General features: G+C 38.5%; 1 protein-coding gene across 2 annotated transcripts in view; it reads left to right on the forward strand.

Annotated features, from left to right (window-relative positions):
* Positions 1-719: 719 nt before the first annotated feature.
* Positions 720-25,360, forward strand: part of gabrb2a (gamma-aminobutyric acid type A receptor subunit beta2a) — a 67,374-nt gene continuing 42,733 nt past the window's right edge. For both annotated transcript variants that reach the window (XM_017484657.3, XM_053685476.1), the window contains exons 1-3: positions 720-953; positions 1,142-1,230; positions 1,862-1,929. In XM_017484657.3, the coding sequence (XP_017340146.2) occupies positions 799-953; positions 1,142-1,230; positions 1,862-1,929 (312 nt within the window). In that variant the 5' untranslated portion in view covers positions 720-798. The remainder of the gene's footprint in view (positions 954-1,141; positions 1,231-1,861; positions 1,930-25,360) is intronic.

Genomic DNA, 25,360 nt, shown 5'->3' on the forward strand with positions numbered 1-25,360 from the left:
TGAGTGGCACAATGGATGCCCTTCCAGTGGAGAATCCGTGATGCACTGCCCTATACGGTGTAAATACTTGTGAGGAAATATGATGAAGTGTCATAATGGATGCCCTTTCAGTGGAGAATCCGTGATGCAGTGCCCTATAGGGTGTAACTGTTTGTGAGGAAACATGATGAAGTGTCATAATGGATGCCCTTTCAGTGGAGAATCCGTGATGCAGTGCCCTATAGGGTGTAACTGTTTGTGAGGAAACATGATGTAGTGTCACAATGGATTCCCTTCCAGTGGAGAATTCATGATGCAGTGCCCTATAGGGTGTAACTACCTGTGAGGAAACATGATGAAGTGTCAAAAGAGGTGCACTTCCAGCGGAGCAAATGAGATACAGTGTCAAATAGGTTTCCCTACATACAAGAAAATGCGATGAAATGCCTTGTAACTGCTCTTTCCCTTTTTATTTTTTTGCCCCTGCCCCTCAGCCTGTGTCGATCCCTAACCACCAAATGTAGGCTATATGGTAAATATGAATGCTTGTCAGTGACTATAACTGGTTTTATTTTCTCAGCAGTCCATCCATAATGTAAAGTTTCAGTTCAGAGATGAAAGCGTTAGGCTCTACAGCACCTAACTCCGACCAATCAGAGCAGAGAACTTTCAAGCCGAGGGCGTGGTTTTTGTACGACAGCAAAACGTAACGTGTCCACACTCCTCAGTAGCGAGTCTACTCTTTGATCTTGAGGCTCGGGTGTGCGCATGCGCGTGAGCCGCGCTCGGCTTTACTGCACTGGCTGGGACTGAAGTTGGATGCGCGGCGCGCGCTGTCTTCCTTCAGCTTGGTCCACCAGAAATAATAATAATAAAAAAATAATAATCGAAATTATTGCAATGGACAGGATGAGGAAATCGCAGTGTATCTTCTTGATATGTCCTTTCATCATGACCGCTGTGTGCGCGCAAAGGTAAAAAAAGAAAAAAAAAGAAAAGAACGAATAAAGGAAAGGAAAGAAAAAAGAAGATCAGGCATAATTACGGGGTTTTTTTTGTGTGTGTTGTAGCGTTTGGATTTCCCCTCACTTGAGTATGTTAGTGTGTGTTTTCTGGAGAACATCTTAAATAAACGTTGCGTTTGTATTTTTTATTCCCGCAGCAGAGACCCTAGCAATATGCCTGTAGTGAAAGACACAGTGGACAGACTGATGAAGGGATACGATATCCGACTGAGGCCGGATTTTGGAGGTGAGGAAACAAAACGTGCATCTTGAATCATTTTTTAAAATATGCATGTGATGATGTGCATGATGTGCAGTGACTTGTGGCAGGCAAACACTGTCAATTCATCCTCAAGCATGCATGAAGGCTACGCAGTGCTGGCATGAATTAATACATTCAGATTCACTGAACCCCCTTATTTATTTATTTATTTATTTATCTATCTATCTATCTATCTATTTATTTATTTATTTTTATTCATCAAATCAAAGCGGATTCGGGGGCTGACATGGAATCATTGCGCACTTTAACTTTACACATGCTGTATGACATGTCTATATTGACATATTGTACCATAACCCACCTGTTCTAGTCACAGTCTGGTTAACAGTTTCCACTGATGATGCTGAGGAGCCCCATTTCAGCCTGTGCATTTGCTCTGAAGCTACAAAAAAAAAATTGATAAATAAATAAATAAATAAATAAATAAATAAATAAATGCCCGTGAATTACAGATTGCTGGTGATTTGGCTGCATTGTAAAGGGGATATAACCTAACTGAGGAATGATATGCATTTCCAATATTGTCCAATATTATTATTATTATTATTATTATTATTATTATTACAGGATATCCATATCGTTTGTTTCGTTTTAGGGGCTCCGGTGGCGGTTGGCATGAATATAGACATCGCCAGCATAGACATGGTGTCCGAAGTAAACATGGTATGTAACAGTTTTTTTTTTGTTTTGTTGTTGTTGTTGTTGTTGTTGTTAAACCGAAGCCTATATATTTACGCAGCTGATTAGTATGGGATGTCATGCGCTGGATCCTATAGCAGGCACCGTCATGATGATTTTGCACAAGTGTAGAAGTTCATTGGCATGCTGGAGTCTCTACTCTGCGCTCAATTTGGATTCCAAACACGCGCGCGCACGCACACACACACACACACACGCAGCACGCACAAGCACACGCACCCATGCTGCGTGTCCGATTGTCGTCGTCCCCCACACCCCCACCATCGGTAATGTGAAGCGTCACTAGTACGACCTCCTGAACGCATTGATTAAAAGACTGGATGGTGATATATATATATATATATATATATATATATATATATATATATATATATATTTTTTTTTTTTTTTTTTTTTCGGTGCAAATGTAGTTCAAGGTGATCCTGCTCCGTTCTCAAGGAGAACATGTCCACACACTCGTTCACGCACTCCTTCTTGTAATGATCACAGCCTCACTGATGTGTTTGTAGTTGCAGCCCATGATGATTTTGATGTTGTCATTCTGATATGGTCTCTTGAATACCTCAAATGTTCAAGCATCTAATTAAAACAGGACAAGCAGATAAAGTTGACCCGTGAAACAGCGCCCCCTGTTGGGCACACCTCACCCTTATGCTGTAATTAAAATGGAAAAATGCATGCCCTGAAATGAAAGATTGATGTGCCTCCGTTTTGAGCTTAATCATCATTTCAGCGTTTTTTTATTTTTATTTTTTATGAAACAGCGATGAATCCCCAAGGCCATTCGTGACCGACAGTTCTGCCTTTTATTTACTAATAAATGAGCCGAAGTCAGTGATTTATTTTTCATGACAGCAGTGATGGGTAAACACAGCAGGGAAGTGCCTAATTAAAATATGTTTTATTAATGCTTCATTGAGGGTGCATTCGTTTGTGTGAGTTGCTGGTCAGTGGGAAACATAGCTGCAAGACAGGCAGGGCAACGGGCCAGTGTGGCCAACTCTTTTCAGGAGATAGTAGATTATGCATGTTCAGAAAGTCACTAGACGTCACCAGATGACATCATAATCTAAAATATACACTCAGTGATGCTCATTAGGATATCAAAACCTGTTAAATGAGCAAGATGGTGCAGCAGGTAGTATCAATGCCTCACAGCTCCAGGGTCCCTAGTTTAATCCTGAGCTCGGGATACTGTCTGTGCAGAGTTTTTCATGTTCTCTTCATGTTCAAGCAGATTTGGTCTGGTTTCCTCCCATGTCCCAAAAACATCTTGGTATGTGATTTAGTGATTTGGTGCGACTGAGTGTGTGGATCAAGTGATGGATGGTGTTAGGATGAGGCTAGGATACACCATGCTCCCTGGATAGGCTTCACCATGATCCTGACCAGGATAAAGATATTACTGAAGATGAATGAATGAATATCATTTCAATCAAGGATGCAGACAAAATGAAGCATCGGTAGTAGTCAGGAAGTAGACATGATAACAATGGTGATTGGTTACTGGTTGATGGGAACAGTGGCGATCAGTGATTATTTGTAGGGAACACTGGCAATCAGTAGTCATTGGGAGCACTGGCTATTAGTGATTGGCCTTTGGGAACAATGGCGATCAGTGATTATTCGTTGGAAACAGTGGTGATCAGTGATTATTCGTTGGAAACAATGGTGATCAGTGATCAGTCTTTGGGAACAGTGTTGATCAGTGATCAGGCATTGGGAACAGTGGTGATCAGTGATTGGTTGATGGGAACACTGGTGATCAGTGATCAGTCTTTGGGAACACTGGTAATCAGTGATCAGTCATTGGGAACAATGGTGATCAGTGATTGGTCAATGGGAACACTGGCAGTGAGTCAACTGAACTTGCTCTCTGTACTCATCTAATCAGAGCTGTGATATGAGGTGTAGAGTTGCATCAAGTGCAGGACGGTCACTGAAGTCTGCTCAAAATGTACCTATATTTGTTGATAAATAGGTCTAAAATGTTGCTAGCTTGGTAACACTGGCAGTGGCCCGGAGCGTTAAAATCCATAAGAATGTAAAATAATCAACATTAATGACCCCCTAAACCCCTCAATGCTAAATGTTCAACTATATCTCGTCATGGCAGTGAAAGCTAAATTGTTGCCTTTATGCTAACTATGGTTACACAAGTCTCTAGCCAGCTGACAGAAATCTAACATTTTGTACTAGTTGCTGGTTAGTTTAAATTGTAATTTTAATTGTTTGTTGTTAGTTTAATTGTTGTCAGCTGAACAGTTTAGAAGTAGATAGTTAATGACTAGTTCCCAGCTAACAATTTTAGGTTAGCAGAAGCTTTTTTCTGAATATTACTTTTTAGTATAAATTTTAAATTTAGTTTTGAAGAACATTTAAATAGGTATCTTGTGAAGATTTTTAAAAATGTGTTTAAAATCACCTACAACATTGTAGCTATAAGGACATTAACTAGAATTTCTACAATGGTCATTCCTGATAACATTGTGATGGCTTTGTGAAACCTTTATCACATGGATGTTATGGGGATGGATGGATGGATGGATGTTATCTATGAAATACTATATCCCAACCTTAGAGCTTGTTAAATATTTACCCTATGTTATAATAATTTGCTCTGTTAGCTGGGTTTATATTTAGTTTAAGTTTTGGCATTGGTTTCTACAGTCATCTTTGTCATGGTTTTCATGGTTACTATCAGAAGTGCCAAGCTATTATTTTAAAATATGGTTCAAAGAAGTAAAAACGAGATCATCTAAATATATTTCCTATTACCCCTGTACTACCGCTAGATAATTTCAAGCAGAATGAGATAGTTTTCTAAATCAAGGAAGATATCTTCTGCCGTAACGTTAGCAAGGTTTTTCCATTCATGTTAGATCATAAAACGTACTGCTAATTGTTGAGTGCACTACCTAGGCTAAATGTAACAGGCTACAGGCTGTGCGTCTTAAGAGTTAGTTAGCTAACAAGCTGGCACTCACCATAGCAGACAAGATGTTGTATAATTGATGTATTTTGTACCCAACTGAAAGCTTAATGCATTGTATATCTAAATTCACTTAGCTGTCACAACATTAAAACATACCAATGTTTCTGCGATTTGTTATTGTTCTATAATTCCAACTTCCAACCTCCTTTTCATAAAGGACTACCGCATACAACAAGCTATGAATATAAACAGTGTATGCATATTGATTTAGGTGACATTTTGTACGGCTGTCTGATCCCATAAATATATCTAGGTGTTTTCTGAAGCATGAAAGTCCAATTTCAGTTAAAACACGTTCATGTTGTGTAACTTTAATGATAATATAGTGCTGGGGGGAAAAAATAGGACAGGAGCCAGTGTTTTCTGCTGTAGCCATCTTCAGTATTTTTTATTTTTTTTTTTTTTAGCCAAGTAAGCCGAGAGGAGCTGTAAAACAAAACACTTGGGCTTTTTATAGCATGCTCGGATATAAGACGGCATATAACAATACAGAAAAGGAGTATTAACACACGAATTGTAACAAGCTTAAAGTACTGCTAATTAAAAGTACATAATACCATAACATAAAGACGTCTTATCAGAAAATTTTAAGTGCTTATACAAAATACCAAAACAAAAAAAAATTCCATGAGATGTTGGTCTTATATTACTAGGTTTCTATGCAGGGAATATTACATTATGAAATTATCAAGCTTACTTAATAGATGTGGTAATTATGGTCAGAAATGTTAAAAGGCTTTCAGGCCTGCACTCAGAGTCTAGAAATACTGCAAGCTAGTCTACAGTGAAATCCCATTTATCATTATTATTCTGGTAATGCTTCTGGTAATTGGTGCTATTTCTCTGTACATGCTGAGCTTGTTTAGCTGTTTAACATCTATTCGATTAAGTCAGCTACCCCATTTAACATAACCCCGAGATAGAATTCTTTCCGTAGGTCCATGTTTTTTTTTGTTGTTGTTGTTTTTTATTTACCTGTCTGGAAATCAGACCTTTTTTGGCTTGCTCGATTTGATTAAATCAATGATTGTATGTATTAGTGGACGTTGTAACAGGGAGTCGAAAGTGAATTCAAACTCTCTCTCCCTCTAGTGGCTGGCTGCAGTACAGCTTTTACCCCACCCATTCCCATGTTACAGATTTCTATTTGAAGTTACATCTGCACAAATAATTTTCAGGAATAATCTTTCATTTTTTCAAGTTCGGTTGACCTTTATATCTCCCCCATTATTTTTCCTTACAATAAATGTGTTTTGTAAGAGTTATTAAGAAGAAAAGGGCGTGGTTGATGATGTGATTGAGATGGCTTCGGGAGCCTCTTGGATGTGCGTGCACGGACCTGAATCTCTGGACAGTTCTTTATCAAAGCCATGTCATGTTTTGCTGTAAACTGTTCTAACAGACCCATAGTGGTGAGTTCTTTGTAGTTGTTTAAGCTAGCCTGTTGTACTGATATTATAACTAGCAAAACAAAGTGAGTGAGTGAAGGGATGGCATCAACAAAGGCATACATTTTTTTCTCTCCAAAAAAATAGCTTGTGTTTAGTGTAAATGTTGACTGCTGTTTATATTTTCAGTTGATACCTTACATTGGTTACTTATACTTACATTACTTTACCTAAAATGATGGATAATGTCAGCTCGCTAGCAAATAGTAGCTCAATCAGTCATGACTCAAAGCTCTAAAATCTTTTCTTCTCAATGGTAGTAATCAGTATACCTGTGATCAATATACAGTTTAGCAGTTTACATATTAATTAATAACGCTGTACTTACTACTTTGAGTTAGCCAATGAGCCAGTTAAGTTGCATGTACACTAACATGGGCAGACCCACTGTCCACCTGGCCGTAACTACTGAGCATGCTTTGGCTCTGAGTCGCTAGTGCGCAGACTCACAATTTTTGTTAGATGGCATCTCCCATTTAGACTCCAAAAAGGCTTGACAAACACACAACACACAATACCACCATGTTGTCCACTCATGCAGACCCCTCCAAAAGTATTGGAACAGCAAGGCCAATTCTTTTGTTTTTGCTACACTCTGGAGACATTTGGTTTAAGATGAAAAGATGAATACTGAGGCGACAGATCAGAATTTCATATTTTCTTTCCTGATATTTACATCTTGATGTATTTAACAAGTCAGTACATGGCACCTTTTGCTTGAACTCACCCATTTTTCAAGTGATCAAAAATATTGGAACATGTGAGTGATAGGTGTTTCTTGCTGCCCAGGTGTGCCCTGTTAGATTGATTGTGTAAATAATTAATAGCTCTGAATGCCTACTCTTGGTTTGAGGCCTAGGTTTCACCTGTGAAGAATGAATTTGTTGTTTATAAGGGTAAACCAACATGAAGACCAAAAAGCTGCCTGTGGGAAAAAAAACAAGCCAATAATATGCTGAGCAAAAAGGGAAAATCTATCAGAGCCATTGCAGAAGCATTGGGCATAGCCAATATAACAATCTGGAATGTCCAGAAAAAGAAATAAACCACTGGTGTCCTAACAACCAGACACTGAATGGGTCGGCCACGGAAAACAACATCAGCTGATGACAGAAACATTGTGAGAGCTGTGAAGAAAAACACAAAAACAACAGTCAGTGACATCACCAACAACCTCCTTAGGGCAGGGGTGAAGGTATCACAATCTGCCATTTGAAGAAGACTCCAAGAGCAGAAATATAGAGGCCATTCCACAAGATGCAAACCACTCATCAGCAGTAAGAATTGGAAAGCCAGATTGGATTTTGCAAAGAAAAACAGAGATGAGCCACAAATGTCCTGGAACCAACATGAACCTCTAGCAAAGTGATGGAAAAGTCAAATTTTGGAGAAAGAAAGGATCTGCTCATGATCCAAAACATACTAGGTCATTGGTCAAGCACAATGGAGGTAGTATCATTGCTTGGGCTTGCATGGCTGTTTCTGGATCGTGGTCACGAATCTTTATTGATCATGTAAATCATGATGGTAGCAGCAGAATGAATTCACAAGCCTACTGAAACATTCTGTCTGCCAATTTACAGAGAGATGAATCCAATTTACTTGGGAGGAACTTCATCATGCAGCAAGACAATGACCCAAAACACACTGCCAACTCAACACAGGACTTCATCATGGTAAAAAAATAAAAAGTAGAAGCTTTTAGACTCGACAAGTCAATCACCAGACCTTCACCAGACCTGAAGAGGAGACCGAAGGGAGAAATCCCTGAAAACAAACAACAATTGAAAGAAACTGCACTACAAGCCTGGAAAAGCATCACAAAAGAAAAATACAACAGTTTTGTGATGTCACTGGTTCACCAGCTTGATGTGGTCATTGTGAGCAAGGGATGTGCAACCAAATATTAAGTGTTGTTTACTTTAAGTCTATCCGTTCCTATAGTTTTGCTCACTTAAGAATTGTGTGTTCTGCCAACAAAGGTGCCAAGTTGTGTTAACACATCTAGATGTAACTATGAAAGCTGAAATTCTGATCTATCATCTCTAATTCATCTTTTGATCTCAAACCCAAATATCTTAAGTGCATAACAAAAACAAAAGAATTGGCTGTGCCATCCCGATACTTTCAGAGCAGACTATATACAGTCATTGGATTGAAACATTCAGTCTCAGGAACCTTCCTTGAGACCATGACCAGACTTGACCCACTAAGCGTTTAACTGTAAGGGAAATAGTAAGAAGTAAAAAGCAATCTGGATACATAGCTGTGGAAGCTTTATTTAAAAACCAGTCACCGTTTCATAACAAACTTTGTATTTCAATTAATAATAATCGATAATTAGCCGATAAGTTAAATTAAATCCAGCGTATTGGTGAAGAGAAAACACTTAAACGTGCCATGCATTGGGAAGTTGAGAATCACTGGATTAGATGTAGAAGCCTTCAAACCCTTTCCAGTATAAAATAAAGTTCCCCAAATCCCTTAATGATTGCAGCACAGCTTTATTTTATGAAAGAAATCCAACACACAGCCATTAATGTCTAAACCACTGGCAACAGAAGTGAGTACACCCCTAATTGAAAATGTCCAAATTGGGCCCAAAGTGTCAATATTTTGTGTGGCCACCATTATTTTCCAGCGCTGCCTTAACCCTCTTGGGCATGGAGTTCACCAGCGCTTCACAGGTTGCCACTGGAGTCCTCTTCCACTCCTCCATGACGACATCACAGAGCTGGTGGATGTTTGAGACCTTGTGCTCCTCCACTTTCCGTTTGAGGATGCCCCACAGATGCTCAATAGGGTTTAGTAAATCACCTTCACCCTCAGCTTCTTTAGCAAAGCAGTGGTCGTCTTGGAGGTGTGTTTGGGGTGGTTATCATGCTGGAATACTGCCCTGCGGCCCAGTCTCCGAAGGGAGGGGATTATTCTCTGCTTCAGTATGTCACAGTACATGTTGGCATTCATGGTTCCCTCAATGAACTGTAGCTCCCCAGTGCCGGCAGTACTCATGCAGCCCCAGACCATGACACTCCCACCACCATGCTTGACTGTAGGCAAGACACACTTGTCTTAGTACTCCTCACCTGGTTGCCGCCACACACGCTTGACACCATCTGAACCAAATAAGTTTATCTTGGTCTCATCAGACCACAGGACATGGTTCCAGTAATCCATGTCCTTAGTGTGCTTGTCTTCAGCAAACAAATTGCGGGCTTTCTTGTGCATCATCTTTAGAAGAGGCTTCCTTCTGGGACGACAGCCATGCAGACCAATCTGATGCAGTGTGCGGCGTATGGTCCGAGCACTGACAGGCTGACCCCCCACCCCTTCAACCTCTGCAGCAATGCTGGCAGTACTTATACGTCTATTTCCCAAACACAGCCTCTGGATATGACGCTGAGCATGTGCACTCAACTTCTATGGTCGACCATGGCGAGGCCTGTTCTGAGTGGAACCTGTCCTGTTAAACCGCTGTATGGTCTTGGCCACCGTGCTGCAGCTCAGTGTCAGGGTCTTGGCAATCTTCTTATAGCCTAGGCCATCTTTATGTAGAGCAACAGTTCTGTTTTTCAGATCCTCAGAAAGTTCTTTGCCATGAGGTGTCATGTTGAACTTCCAGTGACCAGTATGAGGGAGTGTGAGAGCGATGACACCAAATTTAACACACCTGCTCCCCATTCACACCTGAGACCTTGTAACACTAACAAGTCACATGACACCGGGGAGGGAAAATGGCTAATTGGGCCCAATTTGGACATTTTCACTTAGGGGTGTACTCACTTTTGTTGCCAGCGGTTTAGACATAAATGGCTGTGTGTTGAGTTATTTTGAGGGGACAGCAAATTTACACTGTTACACAAGCTGTACACTCACTACTTTACATTGTAGCAAAGTGTCATTTCTTCAGTGTTGTCACATGAAAAGATATAATCAAATATTTACAAAAATGGGAGAGGTGTACTCACTTTTGTGAGATACTGTATATACTTATCTCATAGAAACTCAAATACTTGAGAGAATCAGAAGGCATACAAGTTTCTAGATGCTAACAACTTTGTTGTTTGTGGGCACGTTCAAGAGAACATGGCACTGAAAGCTGAGGTACTGCCAAGATAAATGCAATAAACTCATTTGTTAGCTAAACAGAGTAAGCTGACGCGTATCTGTTATAGGCAACTCCTCAGCAAGAACGTGACCTAGCTAGCTTTATCTGCTGTTAGCTAACTAGTGTTTTGATATACTGTAGCTTTTAGGCAAGCTACATACTATAGGTTTATTACAGCAATCTAAATGACGTATGTAAGCCTGTTAAATGCTTAGTTAGCATGCCAACTTCAGTGATATGATAGTTAGCTGCTTAGCTGAGATGAAATGGGCACTAGAAAGACATAGCTCCTCGGACCAGTTATCCCTCCAAATTAGCTTTAACTGCAACCATCTTTTGTTGGCTTGGAAAGGTGTCCAAATCCATAATATAGAGTAAAAATGAATGTGTTTATGAACACCTTTCCAATTCTGAAACCTAACAGCACAACATGATGCTTTGTTTTTGCACCAAGGAAGCCCTGATGATGTCAGAGTAACACAACTGATTATTTTATAAGTCAGGGGTGCTTGAATACTTGGATTTTATTAACTTAGTTCTTAATAACCAAGTTCTTAGGACCCTCTGCTGTGCATAGTTAGATTCTTATCAGTTAATTATTTTTCCCTTAATGAGGTGGGTTATTTAATGTTATGAATAGAACTTCGAACTGTACAGGGCAGAGGGTGCACAGAACTGGAGCTAAGACCCCATGTTAATGATATCCGAGTAATCAAAGTTTAAGCGACTCCACTTTGATTTACTCCACTTACTGTAAGTCTGAGTTATCGGTGCCTATGCTGCTGCTGCTGCAAAAAAAAAAAAAAATAGCAAGTGAAAATATCTCAAAATTGATCTAATGTTTCCTGTTAAATGATTACAATAAATCAAATGTATGATTATTAAATGTACTTCTAGACATTAAAAAACAAAACAAATTTCACGCTTTAAATAGTCTTGTCCTAGTGCTAGAGCATTTCTTTCTGGAAACAAGCAAAATTATCTTCCGTTATAAGACATTTGAAAGGTTAAAATTGGTTAAAAACATCTAAAAACAAGCTGAATGATCTCATATTTGATTTCTGGTGATCTCATAATAAGAAATATTATAAATTAGCCCATATTCAAGATATTTTTCACTTGCTAAAATATCACGTTCTTGCGGCATAACTGACGTTCACGCAAAATCAACGTTAGAATGATTCAAATGTGGTGGACAAGTAGAACAGCACAACAGGATCTGATATATACAGTAAGTGACACTGCAGGTCTCGTTTGAGCTGGTTTTGATCTGAAATGGAGGAATGGGATTTGTTCCTATGACTTGTGTAGCTGACACTCGGTGGGGTCTGACATCATGCAACCTCTCTGAAGATGCTTCGGTAGCAGTGTGACGAATTTCTGGGTGAGATCTGAAGTCTAGAAAAATGATTTTTGTTTCCATTTTATGATACTTTTATTATTATAATATTTGTTTGTTTATTTTTTGCTGAACAGACTTTTCCTAAGTTGAGAAACGGAGAACACTTAGCATTAAATGACGATAGGGTCAAAACCTTTAGATTGACTTTTTTTTTACTTAGTGTTCTCTTTTCTGAGTGCCGTACATTTAGTTTGTACCTCCTTAACACGCTGGTTCTCTCTTTCGCTTTCTCTCCCAGTGGATCATGTGAGGAACTCATTAGTCTTGTGTGATGCTTTAGCGCCATACAGCTGGATGGCCTCCCAATTAAGAGCAGAACAAATGCTGTAAGTGTTGGGAGAGCCATTCAGTTCTCGGGTGCAATGTTTCAGACCACTGCAGTGCGCTCTCTATTTTTCTCTGTCTCTCTGCCTTATGAAAAATTGTTTCATTTTTGGCAAAGGTAGTCCTCCATGACCAAAGGTCAGCCATGTCGTCGGGCGGTGTTAATCCTTGGGCCATACTCTGTTTTGTGGTGGCTATTTTTGGACAGTGTGACCTTCTGCTGAATCACATGAGTTTTGGGAACACAAATAGAATGTTGTAATATCGCAATTGAACTCCTCGTACATTCTCATGATCTAGGGTTCTCGTGGAGATCCGGTACGTTCTCCTTTCCTGATGGATGCTCTTATTCAGGAGGAATCCCCACTGTTTGGTGCCACGATAAAGGGATGTGCTGAAAACAGGATCCTCTGAAATCCTAATTAATCCCTTTTAAAGGAAGAAAGGTCCAAATAGACTTGTCCTAGCTTGTAGGGTAAATAATTACCAGGGCGGAAATGTTGCCTTTATTGTGATCATTATCTTGACGAGCATTAATTCCTTATGTGAATAAGAGGTGTGGCTGTATGTTAGGCCAGCAGATCCCTGACTGCGAGCTGAGAAAGACACATTGCTGGGATTTGTGCATATTCTGGGCACAATGTCAGTAATTGTTGATCAGTATTTCTCAGTGTGTGCTTTTTTTATCTGATCCCGTTCAACTCCGGATGAAAAAGAAAAAAAGAAGTCTCGTTATTTTTACTTACGGTTGCTATGACAACGCCTCTCTACTGAGAAAATGTGTGTTTTAAGTTTACTCATCTCTGGTAGATAGCCTGTCTTTCTGAGTGTCTGATTATTGAATCTCGCTCAGATGGTTTTGGGGTTTTCTCTTTTGTTTTTCCTATAGCATATACTGTTTTGTGTTGTATTTACATCACATATTACTTAATATTACATATTACATCATGTTTACATAAGTGTGTTATTATTTAATGGCTGTGTGCACTGATTGAACAGCATCCATTTTGCAGTTTTACTGGCAAAGAAAGCTAGTTATTAAAATAAATTTGATTTGTTAGTCACCGATATTAACAGATAACAATGAATGAGGAGCAGACAAGTTTAAAATAATCATACTTTTGATAAACAATCAAAAAAATATATTATTAAAGACTAGACACAGAATACACAGACTGAACACAGTTGTGAGCCATTATAGAAGAGGTATTCCTCCTGTGCTGTACATATGCACAATTTATACTTTTATTGCTCCTGGTTTAGAGCTAATAAAGTGACTTGTATTCCTGCTACACAATTACAAAGAGTAGCTATAACAGTTCAATTAAGACGTTTTTTTGTCACGGCCATAGCAAAACATTGATTTTGCGTTTCTGAGGCAATCAGGATTGGGGCTGAAATATCCTGGGATTCAATAAAATTTATAATGCCATCAGTCTTCTCAAGTGCCTTTGAACACCAGCCACAAAACAGCCCCAAAGCATCAATGAACCACCTCCACATTTTACACTTAGTTTGAGGGCTTTTTCTTCTAAAGACGCCCCTTTGTCTGCCAAACATGCTGACTAGGGGTGTAACGATACACTCTGGTCATGATTCGATTCGATTCATGATACTGGCTTCATGATTTTGATAAAATTCTCAGAATAGTTTGAACAAACTTTGAATGAAGAAAAATGATAACTGAAAAGACTATTTCTGAATCATAAACAATGTAAAACAATGTGCATTTTGTTCTGTAAACTAAAACTAAATAAAGACAAAATTGTTATGAACAGAGATTTTATATAGTAAACAATATTTTATATTGTAAGCAAACTCTTCTACAGGTTCATCATATCTTAAAATATATATTTTTAAAATGATATATTTTGATTGTATAAACAAAGAGTCTGACCTTGGGACTTTGAAAATGATCAACTGAAAAATAATGCTCTTTGTAGCAGAAATAGAGCTCCAAAGTCGGTTAAATGGCCTGATTTCTAAGGCCTTTGGTGTTATTTGGAAGTTACTGAAGAGGTCCTGTAAACGTATAATGTAAAATGCATGTGGATTGTCGCAATCCGGAACTATCGGACTTCACGACAGGCTCTCCACGAAACAATGAGACCATGTGACCAGGGTGCTTTCTATATTTTAACGATAGGGGTTGTCAGGGTGTCAGGATTTATCGTTATACCCCTATTGCTGATGGTTGTCATTGCTGCAAAGTTAGATTTTGTTCTCATCTGATCACAACACATTATTCCAATTGTAGTGTCAATGATGCTTAGTAATGACTTTCAAACAACTTGTTATTAGGGAAGTGGCATCTAATGGCTCATTTTCAAACCTATATAAAGTGTGTAATGATGAAACTCTGATCTTTATAAGTGTGCCCTGCATTCACATTAGCGAGCGATAAAACAACAGGTTTTAGCGACAGTAGCAAGAAACAGTGTGACAAGTGACATATGAGTTGAGATTTTCTCAACTCTATGGAAATTAAGGTATGATGTGGTAACGTGTAATATGATCCCAATGACTTCCTCAAGCGAATGATTTCTTGGACCAATCATATGGCATATGTGGTATGGCATGTTATAATTTCATGTTACTATATGTTTCCTGAGCCAAGACAGTTTCGACTTTATAAGAGGTCATTTCAAAATAATAGCCAAGAGACAGATTTATTTCAGATTTTATTTATTATTTCAGATTTTCAGTGGGTCAAAGGTTTACATACACTTAATTAGCATTTTTATGGAATTGCCTTTCACACTTGGTGCAGCCTTTCACAAGCTTCTCACAATATTTTGCTTGAATTTTTTCAGCCATGCCTTTTCAGTTCAATCAGGGATTCAGGTAAGGGCTTTGTGACTGCCACTCTAATACATTCACTTTATTGTCTTTAAGCCATTTGTTCACAACTGTGGAGTTATGCTTAGGATCACTGTCCTGCTAGAAGACCCAGTTGTGACCAGGTTTGAACTTTTTGATGTATTGAGGTGTTGCTTCATTATTTCTAGATAATCCTCCATTCTTATGATGCCATCTACTTTCTGAAGTGCAGTGTCTTTTCCAGCAAAACACCCCACAACATGATGCTGCCATGCCCATGCTTCACAGTTGGGATGGTGTTCTTCAGATTAAAAGCCTCCATGCATAGTGCTGATCATGGCCAAAGAGTCTTGGTGATCACCTGCAAATTTCAGTCTGGCATTTTTTTGCTGGTCTCAGAATAGGGGCTCCTTCTTAGGTTGAGAGTCTTTCAGGCCATGGTGATATTGGACTCTCTTAATGGTGGATGTATATCGATGTTGATTCTTGATTAAATTGATTAACTTGATATGCAAGTAAATTGTATTCTGTAGTAAATTGTGTGCTGTAAGCTACACATTTGGGCTACAACCCATTCTTGTTGGAACTAAAAGTGCTGGACGGACGGTACACGCTCCCAAGTAGCGCTCTTTACACCCCCACAAGAGACAAACTACAAGCGACAAGAGCGACTTGTTGCTCGCTAGTGTGAACACAGAGTTATTTCCATCCTTTACCATCCTCCTCACTGTGCGGAGGGCGGACAGTATCCTCATGTGTCCAATTCCCTGGCAAACGTCCAGCTGTTTCGACTGTTGATTTTTTTAATCCAAGGCTGTGATTGTGCTTAATGGTATTTTGCTTAGTGCTGCTTATTATTTTCTATATCGATTACCTTTCTGCAGGTCAACAGTCAACTGTATTCAACTGTCTGTTTGGTTTCCACAAGCTGATGGATTTTATTTGTGTACAACTGCAAACTCTCTGGAGTTTGCTCAGAGACCAATTTTTTTTTCTCAAGGATGGCAATTTATTTGCATTATGTTTAAATTTTAGTTGTTTAGAGTGACGCTGTGGTACAGCGGGTAGTAATGCTGCCTCAGAGCTTCAGGATCGAGTTACTGTCTGTGTTAAGTTTCACATGTTCTTCCCAGGGCCTTGTGGGTTTCTCTGGATTTCCTCCGACCTGCAGAAACATGTTAGTAGGTGGATTGGTAACTCTAAATTGGTTAAAATGTTGGACTACTGATGAGTAGGCCATGAGTTCAAATCCCAGCATTGCAAAGCTGGCTCTGCTGGGGCCTTGAGCAAGGCTCTTAACCCTCAATTTCTCAGTTGTGTAAATGAGTAAGTCGTGCTGAAGTGTAAGTCACTCTGGATAAGGGTGTCTGCCAGATGCCATAAATGTAAATGTAAACTGGCTGTGTATGTGTATATTGCTCTGCAATGAACCTCATGCCTGGTGTTCCCCAGAATCCTGACCAGGATAAAGCAGTTATTTTCAATGAACGACTGAAACTCAAAGAGAAATTTGGAGTATGGAATATAAATTTTTATTTACAACAATTTGTTGATAATTCTATTGAAGGGTGCCAATAATTCTGTAGCTGAGTATTAATTAAATAACACTTGCATATTATAAATTTCACAGACCTCATTGTTCAAAATGGTTTAATTTCTGCGAAACGTGTTTGGTCTAAAAAAGCTAACAAAGCTATCCAATCTCCGAATCAGAAATTTGTCTTCACACGTTCCCAGTGTTTGCGAACTGTTATAGTTTAACATTAAAGCTACCCAAGAGAATGAAGTGACAGTCGGTTTTCACATGTTAATGTGTCATCTCTATTTAGGAAATTAGGCCGTTTTATTCAAATGTGCTAAAACAACAGTAAAGCACAATCTCCCACGTGACACTGAAGGGGGGTGAACGGGCAGGACAAAACCATTAGTTCTTACAAGTTTGTTCATCTTCTCTCTTTACAACCTGCACGATTTCGACTCATGCTTGACCAGAGACCTGGGAGGGTTCTGCGTTGTGACAAATTAATGAGGTCCGCCAATCCCACTGCAGGAGAACAAACAAACAGAGGTGGGCTGCTTACAGCAAATATAACTATGTGGTTGAGTACAGCTTGGAGACAAACGAGTTTAAACATGTACTTATACCATTTTATGTTTAATTTTGGGATACTTTTAGTTAAAAAAAAAAAGATGTTCTTTATTGGCATAACTAAATGTACAGCATATTTAAGTTATTCTTCAATTATTCCGTATATGATGTGGATGCCAAAAATGAAACTTTATATTGAGTTACTTTTCTTTTAAAAAAAAAAATTAAAAGTTCACATTCAGAGATATGCGCACTTTTATCATGATACTTTCCACCAATTATGACTACATCCTCTGTTTTATATATTATATATTGACCCTTCTGGCAAGAAGGCACTTAATTTTTACTAGCAGGATGTAGAGCTTCTGTGACTTGGAGTGTAGATCAACTAGGGCACAGAAATTGAGAGAGAGAGAGAGAGAGAGAGATTACATCTACACACTATAATGCCAACACCTAGCCCTGATTTATATATTTCATTTGTTTAACTAGGAAGAACCATGATAATAAATAATAACGTATTACAGCATGTAAAAGATGTAAATGTTATGAAGGGGTGATGGCACGGTGTACTGCGCAAAAAGTGCCGACTGTGCAGCAGCGAGTCTGATAGCTCTTAGATTTGGGTTCTGCCACATTAAATGGAGATGTATTCACAGAGTGTATGCCTTCAATAGGACTGCCCTGACAAATTACTCTGTCACTCTGTCACCGTCCCAGCACGAGCTATTTATCCGCAGAGCAGTTGGCACGGGGAGAAGTGTAATGCCGTTTCGGACCGTGGCATTTTCAAAATACATGTAGGCAATGCAGCAGAGATGTGTCAGAGATGTTTATAAATAAACCTGCAATTTTTTGTGTTTTTTAATGTTACAGTTGAATATGCAGAGGATAATAGTAGAGTAGAAGTATTATACTAATGCATTTCATTGTATCTAGTTGGAGGATTATAATACTACTTTCTTCTTACACTTCCTTTGAAAGAGATGGTGTTGTAGCTTTAACTGCTTTTCACTTCATTTCAATGTATTCATGTGACAAATCCTGACTGACAATGGAGCCAATTGTGGTACAAATGCTGCACATATTTCCATCAAATTCCCAGAAAAATAAAAAAGAATTGAGTGCTAAGCACTCAGAACTGATCAGATTTGAACTCATTTTGTACCACAGCGCTCTTGAATCTGATTGGTTGATTATAGGATTGTTGTAATACCATTAACATATCTTACAATACTATTTCAGCTGAAGTAAGTAGTATCACGATACCACACGATATTGTGTTAATTCATAATTCAAATCTACAAAATGAACCAAAATTTACAGAAATACATAGATATAAATAAAAACAGACAAACCAGATTTTCCTCTGAATATGTTATTAATGAGAATTAATAATTGGCTATTTGGAAAAACTCTAGAACAATCATACAATTGGCAAGCAACTAATTCAATGTGCCACATTTTTCATTTACTGTTCCCTAGAGCGATGAAATCATGCAAGTGAAAATTGTCCTTGGAGTACTAAAAATTAACATAACATTAGGAATAAATAACTGAATTTAAAAAACGAACTCCAAAAAAAGAAATCATAAAATTGGGAAAGCTCACTTACTCACTAACTAGCAAACACGGCTAATGTTATTATTTACACACGGCAGTTAGCATAATGTTAGCTCTCTTACTAGCAAACACGGCTAATGTTATTTACACACAGCGGTTAGCATAACATTAGCCAGCTTACTAGCTAACGGGACAGAATAAGGTAAAGAATTTAGGTTAAATGAAGAGTCACTAACCTTTGTGTATTCTGCAAAAGTAGTGTCATTTTAGCGAAAATATTATTAACTGCCACACATACAACATTACTTATTTATTACAGCAATATTTTGAAGCTTTAGTATCATGATACAACCATAGTACCAATATACCGTGCAACCCTAATAGATATAATTTCCCCAAAATGTGTTCAAGAAAAATGTATCATTGTTGATATAATGGCATTTTCTTTAAGAAGATGTTTATTTGGAAGCTGTCAGCACTTTGTACAGTTTGTTTAGGTATGTTCTCTAACAAACTCTGGGTTCTCCAACGAACAGGTGGATTTATATTGACAATTTAATTGGACACAGGTCAACTTCATTCAACTAGTTATGTGACTTCTGATGGCAACTAATTTGTGGGTTTCACCCAATTTATGGAGGGGGAGGGATTGGGGTGTGTGAATACTTATGCAGTCACTTTCATATTTGATTTCTTTATATTGATTTCTCCCCCACATCAGTGTTATTGGCTATATATATATATATATATATATATATATATATATAAATATATATATATATATATATATATATATATATATATATATATATATATATATATATGTACCCATATTTATGGCATATAATCACAATTAAGTCCATTTCAGTTTCAGGTTGTAACAGTACAAAATGTGGAAAAGTTCAAGAGGGGTGAATACTTATGCAAGCTAATGTAAAACTGATTTAACAATACATTACTGGTTATAATATACAATATATATATATTTTTCATTTCAACACGTGAGTGCTCTTTAGCCTTGAAGGTGTCATTCTTAAACTATTAAAGATGATGTATGTTGAATATTAAAGGGTTCTATATGTTTTTAAATCCCCAATAAAATACTACAAATGGCCTAGGGACATGTGTACACCCTTACCCTCATTAGGAAGGAAAGAATGTGTGAATATGCATGCATATGAAAATGAATATGCAAATCATTTTGTCCCACAGTGACAAAGGCGTATGAGAAGTTGCTCATCAGTCGTAAATGAATGACACCCGAGCGATAGTAGCAGATGGATCACGTTCGACTCTTTACACAGTGGTTGAGGAAGTGAGGATGTGAGGAAGAAAACGCAGGCTACATCCATTAATTTGTCTATGTGAGCCTGTGGAAGCTGAGTGTGTGTGTGCGTTTGGGATTCACTGATGTCGTAGGAGAGTAAACAGAGCCCAAAGAGGCATCTGCTACCATCTGTGACCAGAGCAATTATTCACTCATTCTGCACCGAAGCCATGATGCGAAAGCCAGACCCAGGTGTTCCTGAGCTCGGCATCTGCCCTTAGGAAACCAAACGCACAAAATAACAGCCTTTATTTTATCAAACGCTGAAATGTCACTCTTCACTGTGCTTTGGTTTCGTCTAATCCTGAAGCAGGTTGTAAAAATAAAAAAATATTAAATTAAAAATATTCAGGTTTATCTATTTATTGCATACATACCATTAGGATCAAGTTTAACCTGTTTCGCTGTAAAAACACTCTAAATGTAAATTTTTCAGCTGGAGATTTATTTTTCTAATTTATAATGTCTGCTACACATGTTTGCACAAATACAATTATGTCTCACATTTATTTATAATGCATTTCAGTTTCAGTAGATCAGATGGAGAAAAGCGGGAAGTGTCCCCCCTTTATAATAATAATAATAATAATAATAATAATAATAATAATAATAATATATTATTATTATTATTAGTAGTAGTAGTAGTAGTAGTAGTATAAGTTATAGTAATAGTAGTGGTGGTAATAGTAGTAGTATTAACAGAAGCAGTATTGGTATGAATAGTGGTAGTAGAAGCAAGTACATTTTTATTTATACAGCACATTTAAACACAGAAAAGCTGACCAAAGTGGTGAACAGAGTAAGAAAAATGTATTGGGAGAAGACATACGCTTGGGAGAAGAGATACACTTTCAGCCTCTTTTAAAAAAATGATAATAGAAGGTGCAAGGCGGATGTCCAGTGGCAATTGATTCCATAACCGAGGGGCAGTAACTGAAAAAGCTCTATCCCCCTTAGTTTTTAAACAGGATTGAGGGACATACAGAAGAAACCTATCAGAAGATCTTAAAAATCTGCTAGATGAATGTGGTGTAAGGAGATCTTTGAGGTAAGATGGAGCTTGATCGTTAAGAGTTTTAAAGACAAACAACAGAATCTTAAACTGGATCCTAAACTGGACCAGGAGCCAATGGAGCGAGGTTAAAATTGGGGTGACATAATCATATTTCTTTGCCTTGGTCAACAGCCTTGCAGCTGCATTTTGAACCATCTGGAGATGAGCACGAGATGACTGATGAAGTACAATGAAATACAATAATCTAAACATTATTTGATAAAAGCATGAATAACCATCTCCAAATCTTGAAAAGACAAAATGTTTTAAGTTTAGAAATAAAACGCAATTGCTAAAAACTTTTTCTTAACGAACGGATTTATTTGCTTGGTTAAGCATAATTCTGAATCCAGGATGCTACCAAGGTTCCTAATCTGGGAAGAAACTGAGGGGACGTTATTACGAAGCTCATTAATGAGGCCATCACTCAGTCTCAGGTAATAGTAGTAGTAGTAGTCGTAGTAGTAGTAGAAGTAGTAGTAGTAATAGTATTGGTAGTACTAGTAGAAGTAGTAGTAGTAGTAGTAGTAGAAGTAGTATTGGTAGTAGCAGTAGTAGTAATAGTAATAGCAGTAGTAGTGGTAGTAGTAGTAGTAGCAGTAATAGCAGTAGTAGTAATAGTAAAGAAATAGTAGTAGTGGTAGTAGTATTAATAGTAGTAGTACTAGTAGTAGTAGTATTGATAGTAATAGTAAAAGTAATAGTAGTAGTAGTAGTAGTATTGATAGTAATAGTAAAAGTAATAGTAGTAATAGTAATAGTAGTAGTTGTATTTGTAGTAGCAGTAGTAGTGGTAGTAGTAGTAGTAGCAGTATTGGTTGTAATAGTAAAAGTAATAGTAGTAGTAGTAGTAGTAGTAGTAATAGTAGTAAATGTGCCATAGTCAGGGTTGGGAGGGTTGCTTTAAAAATGTAATCTGTTAGAGTTACAAATGGTGAAAAAAGAGAATCACCACTATGAGAAAAGCATGAGAAAAGTGTACTGTGATTAAATGAGATTTTAGTGTCTTTTTAATCACTTCATCCTAATTTATGAGTTTTAACATGTTACATTTTCCAGAATGTGTCCGTCACCCAGACTTTTGGACTGTTCTCAACAATAAAAGTATTCAATTTAGATAAAGTATCCATTTCAGTTTTTTACCCCTTAGAGCTTAAAAACATGTTCAGTACATTCAATACATAAATTTGAATTTGTTTTAATAAAAAATAAGTGAAACAAAAAAATCACTGTGACCATGCAAACCAGGGAATTTCAAAGCACTAATACTACATTATTTTAGCTAACCTATCTAACATGATTTCTGTGCTGGTCTTACCTGCAAATGCTTCTTTAAATTAGATGTCGAGTCCTTCGAGGAACACATCTTCACAGCTGGAAGGCACAGATTACACGGTACTGTGATGTTGTTTCCATTTTCTCCTTTATACACAAAAGTAGTAGAAATAGTAGTAGTAATAGTAATAGTTGTATTAGTAGTAGTACTACCAGTAGTAGTATTTGTAGTAATAATAAATGTAGTAGTAGTGGAAGTAGTATTAGTTGTATAAATAGTGGTGGTAGTAGCAGTTGTATTAATAGTAATAAAAAGTAAATAAAAGTAGTACTTGTAGTGGAAGTAGTATTACTAGTAGTAGTAGTAAATGTGACATAGTGTGTAGTGTAGTGTGTACTGTAGTGTGTAGTGTAGTCTGTAGTGTAGTGTGTACTGTAGTGTGTAGTGTAGTCTGTAGTGTAGTGTGTACTGTATTGTGTGCTGTAGTATGTACTGTAGTGTGTAATGTACTGTGTACTGTAGTGTGCTATAGTGTGTGCTGTAGTGTGTAATGTACTGTGTATTGTAGTGTGCTATAGTGTGTGCTGTAGTGTGTAGTGTGTATTATAGTGTGTACTGTAGTCTGTATTGTAGTGTGTACTGTAGTGTGTGTTGTAATGTGTGCTGTAGTGAGTGATGTAGCGTGTACTGTAGTGTAGTGTGTAGTGTCTTGTGTACTGTAGTGTGTACTGTAGTGTGTACTGTGGTGTGTAGTGTAGTGTATAGTTCAGTGTGTGCTGTAGTGTGTGCTGTAGTAAGTGATGTAGTGTGTGCTGTAGTGTGTGCTGTAGTGTGTTCTGCGGTGTGTACTGTAGTGTGTACTGCAGTGTGTGCTGTAGTGTGTGCTGCAGTGTGTACTGTACTGTGTGCTGTAATGTGTGCTGTAGTGTATGCTGTAGTGTGTGCTGTAGTAAGTTATGTAGTGTGTACTGTAGTGTGTGGTGTAGTGCGTGCTGTAGTGAGTGATGTAGTGTGTACTGTAGTGTGTGCTGTAGTGTATACTGTAGTGTGTGCTGTAGTGAGTGATGTAGTGTGTACTGTAGTGTATACTGTAGTGTGTGCTGTAGTGAGTGATGTAGTGTGTGCTGTAGTGCGTGATGTAGTGTGTGCTGTAGTGTGGAGTGTGTACTGTAGTGTGTGCTGTAGTGAGTGATGTAGTGTGTACTGTAGTGTGTTCTGCGGTGTGTACTGTAGTGTGTACTGCAGTTTGTACAGTAGTGTATAGTAAAGTGTGTGCTGTAGTGAGTAATGTAGTGTGTGCTGTAGTGTGTACTGTAGTGTGTGCTGTAATAAGTGATGTATTGTGTACTGTAGTGTGTGCTGTAGTGAGTGATGTAGTGAGTGATGTAGTGTGTACTGAAGTGTGTACTGTAGTGTGTACTGTAGTGAGTGATGTAGTGTGTAGTGTAGTGCGTGCAGTAGTGAGTGCTGCAATGTGTGCTGTAGTTTGTGTTGTAGTGTGTGTTGTAGTGAGTGATGTAGTGTGTACTGTAGTGTAGTGTGTAGTGTCTTGTGTACTGGAGTGTGTACTGTGGTGTGGAGTGTGTACTGTAGTGTGTGCTGTATTGTGTACTGTAGTGTGTAGTGTAGTATGTAGTGCAGTGTGTGCTGTAGTAAGTGATGTAGTGTGTACTGTAGTGAGTGATGTAGTGTGTGCTGTAGTGTGTACTGCAATGTGTACTGTAGTGTGTGCTGTAGTGTATACTGTAGTGTGTGCTGTAGTGTGTGCTGTAGTGTGTCCTGTAGTGAGTAATGTAGTGTATACTGTAGTGTGTACTGTAGTGAGTAATGTAGTGTGTACTCTAGTGTGTGCTATAGTGTGTGCTGTAGTGTGTACTCTAGTGTGTGCTGTAGTGTGTGTTGTAGTGAGTAATGTAGTGTGTGCTGTAGTGTGTGCTGCAGTGTGTGCTGTAGTGTGTGCTGTAGTGTGTACTCTAGTGTGTGCTGTAGTGTGTACTGTGGTGTGTGTTGTAGTGAGGGATGTAGTGTGCACTGTAGTGTGTACTGTAGTGTGTGCTGTAGTGTGTAGTGTGTGCTGCAGTGTATAGTGTAGTGTGTGCTGTAGTGAGGGATGTAGTGTGCACTGTAGTGTGCACTGTAGTGTGTGCTGTAGTGTGTGCTGTAGTGTGTAGTGTGTGCTGCAGTGTGTACTGTAGTGTGTATTGTAGTGTGTACTGCAGTGTGTACTGTAGTGTGTACTGTAGTGAGTAATGTAGTGTGTGCTGCAGTGTGTAGTGTAGTGAGTGCTGTAGTGTGTGCTGCAGTGTGTACTGTAGTGTGTGCTGTAGTGTGTGTTGTAGTGTGTAGTGTGTGCTGCAGTGTGTAGTGTAGTGTGTGCTGTAGTGTGTGCTGTAGTGTGTACTGTAGTGTGCGCTGTAGTGTGTGCTGTAGTGTATAGTGTAGTGTGTACTGTAGTGTGTGCTGTAGTGTGTGCTATAGTGAGTGATGTAGTGTGTGCTGTAGTTTGTACTGTAGTGTGTGCTGCAGTGTGTAGTGTAGTGTGTGCTGTAGTGTGTAGTGTAGTGTGTGCTGCAGTGTGTAGTGTAGTGTGTGCTGTAGTGTGTACTGTAGTGTGTGCTGCAGTGTGTAGTGTAGTGTGTGCTGTAGTGAGGGATGTAGTGTGCACTGTAGTGTGTACTGTAGTGTGTGCTGTAGTGTGTAGTGTGTGCTGCAGTGTATAGTGTAGTGTGTGCTGTAGTGAGGGATGTAGTGTGCACTGTAGTGTGCACTGTAGTGTGTGCTGTAGTGTGTGCTGTAGTGTGTAGTGTGTGCTGCAGTGTGTAGTGTAGTGTGTGCTGTAGTGAGGGATGTAGTGTGCACTGTAGTGTGTACTGTAGTGTATAGTGTAGTGTGTACTGTAGTGTGTGCTGTAGTGTGTACTATAGTGAGTGATGTAGTGTGTACTGTAGTGTGTACTGTAGTGAGTGCTGCAATTTGTGCTGTAGTTTGT

The sequence above is a fragment of the Ictalurus punctatus genome, chromosome 14 (genome assembly GCF_001660625.3).
Source record: "Ictalurus punctatus breed USDA103 chromosome 14, Coco_2.0, whole genome shotgun sequence".
NCBI classification, from domain to species: domain Eukaryota; kingdom Metazoa; phylum Chordata; class Actinopteri; order Siluriformes; family Ictaluridae; genus Ictalurus; species Ictalurus punctatus.